Source organism: Phialemonium atrogriseum (genome assembly GCF_030411735.1).
Source record: "Phialemonium atrogriseum strain 8032-3 unplaced genomic scaffold QBC33scaffold_22, whole genome shotgun sequence".
Taxonomy (NCBI): domain Eukaryota; kingdom Fungi; phylum Ascomycota; class Sordariomycetes; order Cephalothecales; family Cephalothecaceae; genus Phialemonium; species Phialemonium atrogriseum.
In genome coordinates, this window is record NW_026848159.1 from 71,929 (window position 1) to 86,081 (window position 14,153).

Sequence of the window (14,153 nt, forward strand, 5' to 3'; positions counted from 1 at the left end):
GTCCACCGGTCGAAATCGAACAGCAACTCTGCCGCTACGAGGATCAGGACATCCATCTCCTACCGATTTAAGAAGGACTTACGACACGATGTCCAGATCCGGCTCATCTCTGTAGGATTCGACAGTCCCAAGTTCCACAGGTATATCAACGCAGACGCCATCCAGACCTTGCATAGTGAAAGTCAAGGTGGTCTTGTCACCTAACTTTAAGTCAGTTGTCAGATGGTTGAGTTGCTGTGCGATATCCTTGATTGCGTCTTTGGTAAAGAATGGGACATTGGAGTCGTAGATGGTGTTGATTCTTTCTGACAAATGGGCAATCATTTTCCGATTCGCAGTTCGGCGAGCTATGTGAGCAGGGGAACGCGTAAGGCTGTCGGCTTTGTCAATAGCCTCCATGATGTCGGGTGGTACTGGGTAGCGAGCCATGGTATGTGATGTTATAGCGACTAAAGAGCCACGACAGCGATCAGGGGTGCAAACTCTATCCAATGTTAGCCTGAGTACAGATGTAAGCCAGGTCCACAGCTGGTGACAGACCTGACTAAAGTTAATCCGCACCGCCCCTTTACTTACTAGGTACTACCTATGCCTGTGCAGAATATCCGTATTCTTACCAAACATTAAACCGTGGGCTCAGCCGGCTCGGGAATAGCCTCACTTACATCAGATATTTCAAACAGTCAGTCAATCAACCAAATGTAGGTGCCCGGGACATCAAAAAAAAAAAATCAGATCCAGGGTCTGTGTTTAATTGTTTAATCTATGTACAGCCCTGGTAGTTCTCTGCAACTTCCTCGCAATGTCGTCGATAATTAGATGATAATAATTCTCATGTAGGTATGTACAGTATGAATATCAGCAAAACAAGCTTGGAGAGCGTGATTTTGGTGAGTTAGGAATGGAGCGACAGGGAGGCGGACAATGGGCTCAGATGAATCCGGATGCGTGTGTGGATATCTGATGCGGAACCCACGAAAAGATATGCCGCACCCTATAACAGGCATCGGCAAGGGTTCTTTTTCTGATTCTAGGATTTGTTCTTCGCATTTGCTGTTGTCAAGCGGCGCCCATTCTGTTGTTACTATTTATATGAGGTCCATGTTACGAGTACTATCTAGGTATTAGAACGGCGAGTAAGGCACAATTATATACTCAAGTCCAAGTCCCATCTCCTCCCAGATACGGCAGGACTAAATCAGTCAGGATATGAGTACCGGGTGCCAATATTTCTGAGGCAATCACCGGGCGGGAACTACAACATTTGGAACCGGCAATTAACAACCACGCAGTGAACATCGTATGCACGCACTTATATGAGCAAACTGAAAATTCGCCAGCCAAACTTGGAACCAGTACACCCTGAACATGAATCACCTCCCCCTACTCATCCAACTTGGCCACGTCGCTTTCGTAGCCCGTGATCAACATGTACCCAAACCTAGCCGCCTCGTCGCAGCGGCTCGCGAGCTCGGCCTGCCCCAGAGCCCGGTATGCCTCATCCAGAGTCCTCAGCGCTCTGACGACGTGTATCGTCATGAGGGGCGTCATCTTCTCGTCGGTGTACAAGCCGCGGGGGTCCCACTCCGCGCCATCCTCTTCGTCCGGGACGGGGAAGCCAAAGTTCCGCAGCAGCTTCCTGCCGAACCGCACCACCTTTGCGTGGTTCCTCCTTCCCGCGTGGGCCTCGACGAGGTAGTCGCACGCGAAGATGAGGGTCAGGCGCGGCAGGCGCGCGTACACGGCCGGCTCGTGCAGATCCTCGAGCTGCCTCAGCAGGCGCTCGACGGTGCGGATGGCCGTGTCCGGGATGAAGCCGTTGCCGCCCGGGCCGCCGGGGGCGGGCCGCTTCTTGTGGCGCACCTTCTCGATCCCCGTCAGGACGTCCTTGCGCCTCGCCCACGTCGCCGCCGGGCTGGCGCGGTCGCCCTCGCACAGCGGGCACCGGCACTCGAACCCCCACGCCTCGCGGTACTGCGCCTGCCGCGTCTCGGGGAGCGCCTTGACGGGCACGTAGGACTGGAAGAGCTCCTCGCCTGCGGCGATGGGGCGCGTGGCGCGGCTGACGAGCACGTCGCCGATGAAGGCGCGGTTCGTGTTGGGCACGCAGCTGTGGTTCATGTAGCTGGCGTGGACCCACAGGCCCTTTGCCATGCGGCCCGCCGGGGTGCTGGGTTTGGTGTCGTCGAGGGTCAAAAGCGGCGAGGAGAAGCAGTTCTTGGTCCGGATGCCCTCGAGCACGAACACGTCGACGACGGGCACGCCGTCGACGACGGCGCCCTCGGCGCCCGACCGCTCCTGCCCGCCGTCGTACAGGGGCAGCACCGAGGCCGCGAGGCTGGGGTTGTCGTACAGCTGGTGCACCATCGTGGCGTAGAGGGCCGCCGACGCGCGCGCGGGCTCGTACTGGTTCGGCATGAAGGTGGCCTTCTCGGTGAAGACGAGGTCGCCGGCGCGCAGGTCGCGGGTGGCGAAGAGGCCGTTGCCGTGCAGCGTCGATTCGGCGACGCGCGTGTTGGACAGGAAGGACGCGCAGTCGACGTGCACGTTCGTCGGCGACAGCGACGCGGCCATGGCGGCGAAGTCGTAGTCGCCCGTGGCCTCCTCGTGCACCCGCGCGAGGCACCGCGTCAGCTCCCGCTTGGGGCCCGCGGCCGAGGGGTCGAGCTCCAGCGCGGCCTCGAAGTGCGCCCGCGCGGTGCTGTATTCGCACAGCCCGTAGGCGGCGCGGCCGGCCGTGTACTGGGCCTTCCAGTCCGAGCGGCCTTCGGTCCGCGACTCCAGCGCGTCGGCCTTGGCCGCGTCGTAGCGGCCGAGGACGAGGTTCGTGCCGGCGCGCTTTGCGAACACGCCGGCCTTGAAGGATTGGTCCTCGCTGGCGTCTAGGGCCTCAGTGTAGCTAGAGGTTTTGGGTTAGCGGGCCGAAAATTGTCAGAAAATACGGGGATCTTGCCCCCAGACATGCTCACCAAAATACTGCGGTGGGAAAATCACGCTCGATAAAGGCCTTGTCCCCCATCATCCTCCACTCATCCGCGGACTTCAGAAGAGGGCCCATGCGCAACGGTTCCGGGATGATGGGGTCGTTGAACCTGAGAAGGATCACATCGGACGGGTGGTCGACACAGATCATGTAGTCGTCGTCCTTCCCGTTTTGCCTGTAGTACGGCTCCTTGACGGCGACGACACAGCCCTCGGGAACGCCTGAGAGGATGGACGAGTCGCTGTGGTTGTATGTGGCCAGCTTGTCCGCGTTACCGAACTCATCTTGGACGAGACTGATCGCGCCGGCTCCGAGGAAAGGCGGGCTGATCACCTTTACGATGATGCCTTGCCCACGGTGGTGGGTCTCCACGCTCAGCTTGGTGAGAGGTATCTGGGTGCTGTCAGCAACAGGGTTGGCCGAGGGGGGACTTCTGGGTTGGTTACTATTTCAAGGTCTCTGATCGACCGCGTCGAGGCGGCATACTTTCTTGAAAGCACCGGCTGCTTGACGGGACGGGGAGCATTTAGCGGGGAGAGGTCCTGCTTCTTGAGGTGGGACCTGTGTGTCTTCGCGAGCTCCTCTCTCGTGAGCCTCCTCGGAGGGAGTTTTCCAGTCAACGTCTCGGCCATGGTCGATGCACGCAATCCAATTCCCCGCGCGCCGGGTTATGACATTGGCACGCTGGAGGTTTAAAGGAGGAGGAATCCCAACCATGATGAAGGAAATATTGTTCCCCATTGTTGCGAACTAAGGCCCCGGGTTTTGGAAAGGTGGCATTCTCGGAGGCTGAGGAGCCGCCGGGCCGGGCAAGCCTAGATTTGAAGACAGCGGCTGCATATTAAGCGGGGGTGCTGGGCAATGCGTTTCCCGGGAGTTGCCCATCAGCAATTTGCATTGCCGGTCCATATACTATGTAATCCTTCCTGGGCTGCGGCTGCTTTGGGATGCTGCCACGCGGGTAACTCAATATCAGGTGATCAATAAACGACATGTCTGGATTTTGATGTCCAGAAGCAAATGATCAGAGTGATCTCCAACTTCCCCCATACTAATTTTGCGTGGGGCCCACGCCCCCGCATCCCCGCATCCCCTCATCCGCCCCGGCCCATCATCCCTCCGTACCATTTCGGGCTTCCAGTTGGAGGCTTGCATGGACTTGTCTGTTAATCCGACACACCTGCTGAGACTCCAACTTACTGGCTAAGAGGGTATGGCTAAGAGACTCTGGCTGAGATATTGCTACACGGCCCTTTCCGCTAGGGGGTTCAAATTATGATGCCTGCCTGTACACAGTAGAGCAGTAGGTACCTAAGTAGGTATGTCAATTGGGGAAGCATTTGACGGCCCGCTGGATTTGTGCTCTGCCATGTGATCACTGTACACGGGCCACCCCCTGTTACTACGTCGGCAATCGGGCAGGCTCCCCATTCTGGGAGAACCTCTTGCTTGCTCCCAAATTGTCCGTCGTAATGGATACAGTGAATTCCAAGCCAGACCAGCTCTGAGAATATTACGTATCGCAAGCCAAGAATTGTCGGCTACCCCTTGGACGATGCCAATCTTGAAACCCGATGTCCTCTCAACAATAAACGACACTATACTAATAATACTCAACTGCAGCATTCTGTGGGCAAACTCGATGTGCTCCCGCTCGAAATTATCCCCCACATACTCATTGTACCTGATCTGCCGACACTCACTACCTTTCGGCGCGTAAACCATCGTGCAATGAGCCTCGTCGATTCCCTGCATCAATACGGAATGGTGTTCAAACATTGGCCAAACGTGCTTCGTTCTATCATTAACATCCGCGCAGACTACTTTGACTGCAAGACCCTTTACCAGACACTCTCTTCTAGCAAGTGTAAAACCCGCGATCGCTTTGGTGGCTATCTCTACCTCGTCACCTGCAAACATGTATGCTATCTTTGTTCATATCGGATCTCGAATCCCTCCCTGTGTTAGCTAGGTATATGGTTACCTAGTCATGTTGGTTGCTCAAGAAGGGAACTTAAGCATCCGCCCTATATTGTCAGCCTACCTGGACGGTACACTGTGGGCGGCAAGTGGACGGGGAATAGAATTATGCTCTTTGATCGGCAAGTTGTGCTTGATAGGGCATCGGAGAATTCTATTCAGGCATTCAATGAGAGGATAATTACACCAACCAGACCGCACAACGAGAGAGCCTTGGCAATTCATGTATCATTTCAGCACCCAACCTCGGCGCATCAGGTCAGTCAGTTGATTGGGGCGTCCATTGCGCTGGCTGCGAAGACAACACTCAGCCTACGACGCATCTCAGAAAGTAGTTTACAAAAGATCGCATTGTTATTGAACGGCACGGGGCAATAATGTTGATAAGCCAGAAATTGAGCATTAAAAATGACACGGCGGTTCTACTTTAATCTCCAGCAACTGTAAATAACACAAAGAGACAGATAAATTGACCAGTGAATCTCATCCTTCCCCTCTCTTCACCATGACACTGCTTGAACTCCTCCTTCCTACAACCACAAGTGTACACAAAATAATATTGAGATACGCATAGCACTGTGCTTTGCGAGAGTGGGATTGCTTTGAGAGCGAGCTGAGCTGGGAGTGTTCGAGCTAGAATCTAAATCGGGCAGCAGGCGTTGTGTCTCGAGAGAAATTAAATGACCGTTGTTTCAGCTCTACAGGAAAGGAGGCGAGTCTTGTCATAACATGCTCCCTTGGCCGAACGCCTTCAGCGCCATTTAATCCCCAACTTCACTTAAACTCAAGCATTGGCCATTCCATGTATGTAGTATCTACTGCTTGTGTTCGATCACTCCGCTAATTATCAAAAGGGGCCTTTCTACAACAAGAAGACTTGTCCAGACCACTAGTCTAATGTCGATCACTCCCAAAACAGACAGCAACGTTCAAACATTTGGAAACGCTTGTCGATTCTATTGATGAGGAGCAAAGCGAATACCGTTTCCTAGCCGACAACCATTAACCAGTACCTGCCTAAGTGCCTTATGTAGTAGGTGCCAGCAGTCTGGTTTTTCCTTTCCATGCATGCATAACCTGCTACAACCTTCGTCTCTTAGTTATATCCGATGACCAATTCTCATTCTCATTTTGCCTCAGCACTAAACCTTAAAGCCGAACCTCACGTTCCTCTCCCCGCCTGGTGTACTTCATTCAGCAGTGTTCCTGCTTAAATCCATGTACAGCACCTGCAAGTCGAGCGTGGAATCGATATTGACATGCAAGCCACGTGGGGAGTATCCAGGGATGGTCAGGTAGTCTCATAAAACCCCCCTAGCCGGTCAACCCATATCTGCCTAGTGATGCCATTGCGATGTGCTGTCAAGCCCGCCTGCATGGTAGCTCTCCCCCAGAATATGACAGGTCATTATACTATGTAATGCCAACAGCGGTCAAATACATGTGGCGTCAAGTTCGCCCGGAAACCGCTCGCCGCTACTCGGACTATGCGGCTCTATGCCCAATTCGTAACCCGATAGTTGGTCCAGCCCGCGACTTGTCCCGTCAGGAGACTAGGGTGCTGCGGGTGCGGGGCGGCAACGTGCAGGGGCCGTGAGGGGTATATCTCCAGCGCATGTCGCCCACCACAAAGAAAAGAAAGTTTTCTTTTGGGCAATTATCGCTTCTGCTGCTGCTTCCAACTTACAGCAGCGTGCAAAAAGGAAAAATATCATGGCTGAGAACGGACAGAACCGTCCTATTGTATGTGTGAAAACCGCAATCCGTTGACGGAGTCGTGCCCGGCTAGAAAGGGCCTAGTGCTACGCTAATAATGCATCTCGGTCACTGGAGCTAATCATGACTGCAGGAGGCGGACCTTGAGATTAACGACGATGCGCATTCCACCCTTGATGTAGGTAGAGCCACCGCCATGAGTGCTATTCCTGCCCTTCGCTGGTGCTGACACGCGGAAAATTCGCAGTCAGTGGCAGGGACGTCTGCGACATCTCTGACCGATAGCATCCGGGAATTCCGTCAGGAAAACGGACGCACATACCACTCCCTGAGTGCCGGAAGTGGGTTTCAACACCTCGACACCCTCGGCCTTCTCTTGTTTGACTCTGAACACCGTCGGCTGACAGGTGGTTTGCGGCACAGAATACTGGCTGCCGAATGACGATGTAAGATGGCTCGCTTGCCCCTATGTGACTCCCGGCGTCGGTATGCAGTGCGCTGACAGCCTTCAAGCCCGAGCAAGACAGACTCGGTAAGTTAGCACAAGTGTCTTCCAGCTTTGAGGGGACTCGCCACCTGATTACTCCTCCAAACAATCAGATCTCCAGCATCATGCCCATCGCCTGACATGGGATGGCGACCTGTGTGTCTGCCCCAAGAAGAACGGCGCCAAGCGCGTCTTGGACCTCGGGACCGGCACGGGCGTCTGGGCGATGGAATATGGTGAGTTGTCCGCCCCGAGAATTTGACCTGCCCGCAACTGACCCGTGTGCCAGCCGACGACCACCCCGATGCCGAGGTCATTGGGGTTGATTTGAGCCCTATCCAGCCAGACTTGTACGGAAACTGCCCTGGAGCCTGTTTTGACAAAGCTAACGGGGAGGGCCTAGTGTTCCCTCCAACTGCACCTTCGAGGTAGACGACCTGGAAAAGGATTGGACCTGGTCAAATAAGTTCGACTTCATCTACGGCAGAGCAATGCTCGGCTGCTTCGCCGACCTGCAGTCAATCATCCAGAAGTGCTACGAGTATGCAAGCCCTCTTCCCCCTTCTCCCCCCTGATTCCCCCGCCGATTCCACCAAGTCTGTATCCCCATCTGACCCACCACAAGCAACCTCGAGCCCGGCGGCTACCTCGAGATGCACGACGGCTCCTTCCCGATCCGATGCGACGACGACACCCTGAAGCCCGACAGCGTCCTCCTCAAGGTCACCGAGATGGTGATCGAGGCGTCCGCCAAGCTGGGCCGCCCCATCAACCTGTCGCAGCACTACAAGGTCATGTTCGAGAAGGCCGGCTTCGCCGACGTCCAGCTCCTCCCCTACAAGTGGCCCACCAACCACTGGCCCCGGAACCCAAAGATGAAGACCATCGGCCGCTGGTCGCTGGCCAACACCGACGGCGGCTGGGAGGGCATGTGGCTGGCGCTGTTCTCGCGAGGCTTGGGCATGTCCAGGGAGGAGATCATGGTGCTGTGCGAGCAGAGCAGGAAGGAGTTGCGGGATCCGAAGATTCATGCCTACTGGCCCGTGTAAGTGTGGCAGGAACCCACCGGTTTCTGGGTCGTCGATTTGCTGACTTGATTTCTGATTCTCAGGTACTGTTGCTACGGCAAGAAGCCGGACACGCCAAAGGCTGCTGAGGGGGTGGCGTAGCAAGTTCCTCTTGAACCGGGGTAGTTGATTCGAAGAGCAGTCGTGTGCCCGTTGGGGTACCCTTGCAAAACATACGGGCTCCTTCATCTAGCTTGATATTGAAGCGCTGAATTTTTTTGGGGTATGTTCATATTACGACACCGGCAGCACAAAAGCATGAACAGAGAATTTGTCAATAAACGGCATTGTAGATAGATTCGGAATTCTGAAATACCTTTGCCATGGAATAAGGTTGTGAGGGCGTTAAGCATGCACTTTAAAAACCCGCAGTGCTCAACACTATCATGCGCAATGGGCCCAGATGAAGGAGGGTTAGATCCTCCGTGTTCAGCTTCAGCCCGGCGATAGAGAGAACGAAACTCGATGAAACAGGTCAGAGCCAGCAAGACGTGACCGAGGTAACGGCCATTTGGTCCGTCGACCCAGAACTGCCCTTTGGCAACGGAGAACAGACGGAACCCAGCGATGCTGGTGTGGTTCGTGATCGGCGATGATCTTCAAGGCAACTCACCAGTTCGTGAGGGCGTCTCGAGCAAGCCAGACGGTTGAGAAACCGCCAAACCTGAGCTTATGGACGACTCGGTAGCGATCATCGTATACGTCGCCGAGATATACTAGGTGGAAGCCTCCTGGCTGTGGTTTTGAGATTGTCACGTTTCCCTAGCTCGAACGGTAGGTACTTCCAGGTGCTGGATTTCGAATCCGAGCTCATAGCTGTGGAAAAGCTGGGATCATGCGCACTTGTACCGATGCCGTTGCTTAGATGACTTTCAAAGGTTGCAGACAATGTTTACGCTCTTGCAACGTTGTTGAAGTTAGAAATATTGCTCATCAGATTTACTCAAAGAAACAACTAGGATAATTATAAAATAAAAGATTTAGGGAAAAGAATAGGCAATTGGTAGCTTAGGAGATTGAAAAACACCACAACCAGGCTTTGTTTGTGTAGAAAGAGGCACTTGACGATAGCTTCAGTTTAGCCTCGAAGCTGTCCTGTGAAAGAAGCAGATACAAGTCGTCCGTGCGGCACACACAGCTTTGTATGCAATATCAAAGCTCTGATTTCCGGGGATCACGACAATTTAGTCTTGTCGACGTAGGCCAACATTTTACGTGGCAACGTGGAGTTGTTGATTTGGGTAGCTACCTAACCAAGAACAGTGAAAAGGGAACCTCAGAGGTAATCGCTCAGGTCGAAGAACTGGAGAGCAGTTTTCAGCCTTGCCATCAGAGACAGCGCGAAAGCCTAATTTAATTGGTTTGCCTCTGTGGGTGGCGTTTTTAACCCAGTCAATCCCTGCTCCAGAAATGCGGAGCAAGGTCGAGGCTGAAAAGTTTTGTGACTCCCAACCCGCCTTCTTCAAGTGCGGCTTGTTCGACGGGTTTCCTCTAATTTGAACCCCAGTGTCGCTCACAACCCGAGAGCGCCAAATTTCTGGATCGAACTACATACCTCAAAACTGACCTGGGATTGCCGCGAAACCTGGCCCCTCGTTTTGGGTTGAGTCTACAGTCGGCTCGACGCCAGCCGAACTGAAGATGGCAGGCCTCGCCTCTCCGGCCGTGGACGGCGACGATGCCGCTAAACTCGCCGTATTGAAGGAGACTCTGTACGATGAGATGCAGCAACATGGCAGCAACGAGCGTCTCTACAACCAGAAGGACCTCATCGACCTCAACATCATCCCAAACGACGACATCATCCTTCTGCTCCGAGTGGTCCAACGTCTCTGCGACGACTATCTCCTCGTGAGCACCAACGATGGGCGTTCAGGGCTCGCATGGAGATGGCGTAGCAAGGAAGATGCCAGGAAGTACGTTAACTCCATCCTATCCCTCCATACCTCCCGCACAGCCCCCCCCTCTCGTCTTCCTACTTCGATCGTGTTGTAATGCTAATCGCCTCCGTCCTCTCTCTAGATACCGAGCCCTCCCGAATAACGAAGCCGTCATGGTCTACACGCTGATCGACGAGGCCTCCTCTGACGGCATCTGGAGCCGGACGCTCAAGGCCAAACTCAAGATGCACGAGTCCGTCCTCAAGCAGTGCATCAAGCACCTCGAGAGCAAGGGGTACATCACGGACATGAAGAGCGTCGAGCACCCCAACAAGAAGATGTACATCCGCGCCGACCTGCGGCCGTCCGAGCGCGCCACCGGCGGCGCCTGGTACACGGACAACAACCTGGACGAGGCCTTCATCACCGAGCTCGAGGTCGTCGTCTTCAACTTCGTCAAACTCAAGAGCGCCCACTTCCGGGAGGGCTCCAGGGCGCCCCGGAAGGGCGTCGTCAAGGGCGAGCCCGGCGCCGGCCCCAAGGGCAAGAAGCGCGCCGCGACCGAGATCTCGGACGAGGCCGGCGGCGGCGGGCCCAGCGCCAACGGCACGCACGCGGCGGGGACTTCGGCCTCGGCCCCGACGACGCCAGCGGCGGGCACACCCGCCCCCGCCCCCACCCGCCAGGCCCAGCACCACCCCCGGAAGGACGCCTTCCAGCCCTACCCGGCGGGCTACATGCGGTACCCGACGATCCGCGAGATCGCGCAGTTCATCAGCGACATGCAGATCACCAACAACACGACCCTGTCGGAGAGCGACGTGCAGCAGCTCGTCGACGTCCTCGTCTTCGACGGCCTGCTCGAGCCCATCCTGGTCGGCCGCCGCCAGGGCTACCGCGCCACCCGCATCGCGAGGCAGGACCCCGTCGCCCGCCCTGGTCAGGGCCCCAGGCCCGGCGACGACGGCGCTGCCGACGTCCCGCCCCGCCCGGCCCTCGGCATAGAGCCACTCTCCAACGCCCTCGTCGAGGCGCCGTGCGGAAGGTGCCCCGTCTTCGACCTGTGCGAGGAGGGGGGGCCGGTCAACCCGACTAACTGCGTCTACTTCCAGCGGTGGTTGGGCCTGGATTGAAGATGCTTGCTTGGTGGGTCAACCTGGGAGGAAATGGTCCCGGGGAGGAAATGATGGCGGAGAGGCTCCTGGTACGGATCTAAGCCCCTGTGCGGAGGACTGATACTAGTTTTTGCTGATATTTCATGGCATCGGCGCTCGAGGTTGGGAAGGAAAAGTTGAACATGTTGACGAGGCGTTAATACGGGTGAACGAGTAGTCATTGCTGGCGGCTGACTCCTGAAATGGCATTGCATCTGGTGTATTATACTTTATACATACCCCCCCCCCCTTTGGTGTAGAAGCGGCCAAGCAAGGCTACTGCGAACGAAGACGATTCATCATCCTTTTGGACGGTCCTTGGCGTGATGGTGATTCCCGGAGGTGTCATTTAGGCTGGGCTGGGCCGGGGCAAAAAGAGCTACGCATTCATTCCACATCCAGAATTTAGCATGATAGGAGGCAATGAGTGCAGTGCTTTTCGGTCGACTATCTAATGACTAGTATACTTGAAGGTATGCCACCATGATCAGTCACCCAACCATCCCATATCGTGAAAGCCGTAGTCCAATCGGAAGGCATGGACAGCAGACAGCTTCAAGTCTTGAAACTACCACTTAGAGCTGACCGCAGTCAACAATGGTAGGCTTCTTGGCGTAGCTGATGGTGCCAGACTTCGAGCCGGTAGTCTCGAGAGCCTGGACGACTCTCATCGACTCGTCGTCAGCAACTTCGCCGAAGACGACGTGGCGGCCATCGAGCCAAGAGGTCTTGACGGTGGTGATGAAGAATTGAGAGCCATTGCTTCATGAATCATCCATGTTAGTCAGGTGCAAAGATTCGAGCCCAGGTGGCGGGCAAAACGGGCAAGAGAACATGGATGAGGCATCATCAACTTACGTGTTGGGACCAGCATTGGCCATGGACAGAAGGCCGGGGCGGACGTGGCGCTTCGTGAAGTTCTCATCGGCGAACTTCTCGCCATAGATGGACTTGCCACCGGTGCCCTGCAGATAATGTCAATACCTACTACTGCACGAGTACAACCTATGCCTTCCCATAGAAAGGCAGGAGCTTAATGGACAAGGTCTTACGTTGCCGCGAGTGAAGTCACCACCCTGGAGCATGAAGTCAGGGATGATGCGGTGGAAGGCAGAGCCCTTGTAGCCGAAGCCCTTCTCTCCAGTGCAGAGGGCGCGGAAGTTCTCGGTGGTCTTGGGGACGACGTCGTCGTAGAGGGTGAAGTTAATCCGTCCGCTCTGCTCTAAAATAGATATTAGCTACTACATTGATGGAATTGTTGATGCGGGGTTGCGTTTGCAGAGTTTTCGGACGGTGAATCAAAACAATCGAGTGGGGTCATTGCTGGAAGCTCGATTCCCAAAGAGCTCGGCGAGGTGATGGGATGAGGGGAATCTTTTCAGACACGTTGGAGTGACGGGTGAAGTGGACAAGGACATGTCTTCTTTTGATGGATTGAGGATGATGGCGTGATGATAGAGGTCCAAGAAGCTGCTTACCCTTGATGTCCCTGGTCGGGCGACCGCTGGCATCCAGGACAGGGCCCTCCCAAGTTACGTCGAAGAAGCTGCAAGGTGAGAAATTTAGCAAAGACTGGCGAGAAAGTCGGGGTGAAGGAGAAGATCAATGCTTACACTTTAGACATGTTGAGGATTGGTGATGATGAGATGAATCGTGCAGATAGTCCGAAGGAAGATTGCAAAGGTGCTGAAGATCTCGAGCAAGGTGTTGTTGTTGGAAGAAGCTGAGAGAAGGTGGATCGAGGCACTGCTGATGAAACCAAGCAGTTTTGGCGGGGTAGGAGGGGTCGGAGGATGCTGGGTCTCATTTTTACGCTCTGGAGGGGTAAATAATGTTAGCAATTTCAGCCACTCAGCGTGCTGGATTGATTCCGGGAGTGGGGGCGTGGAGGCGCAGTTCTGTGGGCAAAAGCTCAATCACGTGAGGATGAGGGGAATAGTGAATCCAAGCTGCCAAGAGCTACAAACAGGCTCAGGGCTTAGCTAATGGGCTTAAGCAAAGGGCAGCTGAATAGCCCAAGGAAGAAGCGTCCCCCTTCCATCAACTGGCAGCTGGCTCTGCTCAAAGACAGGTTTGGCTCTTGTTTTTCACCAACCAATGGCAGCGCTCTTGGTGGTTAAACCATGATGCTTGTCTTGTGTTGTGAAGTGTGAATCTCACAGATTTGCTCTGCAGCTGTCGACGGCTGGTCTGCCATCCAGGTGCGCGAAGCACAATGCAGGATGCTGTACGCCAATTGGGCAGGCCAAGTCTGACGACATTCGACGCAGGGCATGTCTACTGCAAGTTTGCAAGTCCAGCAAGATTTTACCGCAACCATAAGCTCCACCTCCACCTGTCACACCCTCGGCCCTTCGGAGCTTCGGGTTGAGGGATGGGGATAATCATATGGTTGTTGCAACTGCCATCAAGCTTGACTGCCCTGCAAGACAAGTTGTCCAAGGTCGGTGGGAAACAACCCAGGAGCTGCATGCAACCTTTACATCCTTGCTGTAATATGCAATGCTTCGCAAAAGGGAGTATCCAAGGCACAGCTGGAAACTGCCAAAGGGCCCAGATGGTGGAGATAGAGTCAGAATGGATAGACCACGTACCTTTAGAACTGAAGCTCTGGAGAGTTCGGATATAGTACAATTGAAAATACAAGTCGAAATGAAGTCAGAGGCAGTAGGAATGTTGAACGTTGGCAGATCTCCTTGACACGGAGATTGAGCTTGTCAAAAGTTTTAGCTTGGGCGTTCTGGCCTGAGGCACCAATAACTACCCCCTATTCGTAACTGCCCGTGTAATCGCCTCCTACATTGACAACAAGACACAGATATACAATACGCACTACACTTTATCAATTGGACTATTTGTATCCGTATCTCTAAGCCAGTGACAATC

The 14,153-nt window shown here is 54.7% G+C and overlaps 6 protein-coding genes across 6 annotated transcripts; 4 read left to right on the plus strand and 2 right to left on the minus strand.

Annotated features, from left to right (window-relative positions):
- Positions 1–1,058: 1,058 nt before the first annotated feature.
- Positions 1,059–4,082, minus strand: QBC33DRAFT_612799 (SET domain-containing protein). The gene is made up of 3 exons (XM_060432511.1): positions 3,430–4,082; positions 2,970–3,376; positions 1,059–2,899 (listed from the first exon to the last, which is right to left on the minus strand). Exons 1-3 carry the CDS (start codon positions 3,613–3,615, stop codon positions 1,384–1,386), a joined length of 2,109 nt encoding a protein of 702 aa, XP_060280956.1. The 5' UTR covers positions 3,616–4,082; the 3' UTR covers positions 1,059–1,383.
- A 222-nt stretch (positions 4,083–4,304) lies between these two features.
- Positions 4,305–5,298, plus strand: QBC33DRAFT_580023 (uncharacterized protein; the record flags this gene model as incomplete). Its single annotated transcript, XM_060431175.1, has 5 exons — positions 4,305–4,342; positions 4,486–4,903; positions 4,952–5,034; positions 5,068–5,092; positions 5,158–5,298. The coding sequence occupies 5 exons, from the start codon at positions 4,305–4,307 to the stop codon at positions 5,296–5,298; spliced, it is 705 nt and encodes a 234-aa protein (XP_060280957.1).
- A 1,324-nt stretch (positions 5,299–6,622) lies between these two features.
- On the plus strand, positions 6,623–8,533 carry QBC33DRAFT_545850 (S-adenosyl-L-methionine-dependent methyltransferase). Its single transcript, XM_060428604.1, has 10 exons — positions 6,623–6,706; positions 6,813–6,857; positions 6,927–7,020; positions 7,103–7,125; positions 7,193–7,211; positions 7,280–7,402; positions 7,456–7,516; positions 7,570–7,707; positions 7,792–8,211; positions 8,278–8,533. The coding sequence occupies exons 1-10, from the start codon at positions 6,677–6,679 to the stop codon at positions 8,333–8,335; spliced, it is 1,011 nt and encodes a 336-aa protein (XP_060280958.1). The 5' UTR covers positions 6,623–6,676; the 3' UTR covers positions 8,336–8,533.
- Positions 8,534–9,640: 1,107 nt separating this feature from the next.
- On the plus strand, positions 9,641–11,680 carry QBC33DRAFT_572115 (DNA-directed RNA polymerase III-like protein). Its single transcript, XM_060430645.1, has 2 exons — positions 9,641–10,149; positions 10,256–11,680. Exons 1-2 carry the CDS (start codon positions 9,875–9,877, stop codon positions 11,244–11,246), a joined length of 1,266 nt encoding a protein of 421 aa, XP_060280959.1. The 5' UTR covers positions 9,641–9,874; the 3' UTR covers positions 11,247–11,680.
- A 162-nt stretch (positions 11,681–11,842) lies between these two features.
- Positions 11,843–13,074, minus strand: QBC33DRAFT_580027 (cyclophilin-like domain-containing protein; the record flags this gene model as incomplete). Its single annotated transcript, XM_060431176.1, has 5 exons — positions 11,843–12,029; positions 12,126–12,232; positions 12,320–12,489; positions 12,746–12,813; positions 12,881–13,074. The coding sequence occupies 5 exons, from the start codon at positions 13,072–13,074 to the stop codon at positions 11,843–11,845; spliced, it is 726 nt and encodes a 241-aa protein (XP_060280960.1).
- Positions 13,075–13,305: 231 nt separating this feature from the next.
- Positions 13,306–13,904, plus strand: QBC33DRAFT_545865 (uncharacterized protein). The gene has a single exon (XM_060428605.1). The coding sequence runs from the start codon at positions 13,642–13,644 to the stop codon at positions 13,894–13,896; it is 255 nt and encodes an 84-aa protein (XP_060280961.1). The 5' UTR covers positions 13,306–13,641; the 3' UTR covers positions 13,897–13,904.
- Positions 13,905–14,153: the final 249 nt, after the last annotated feature.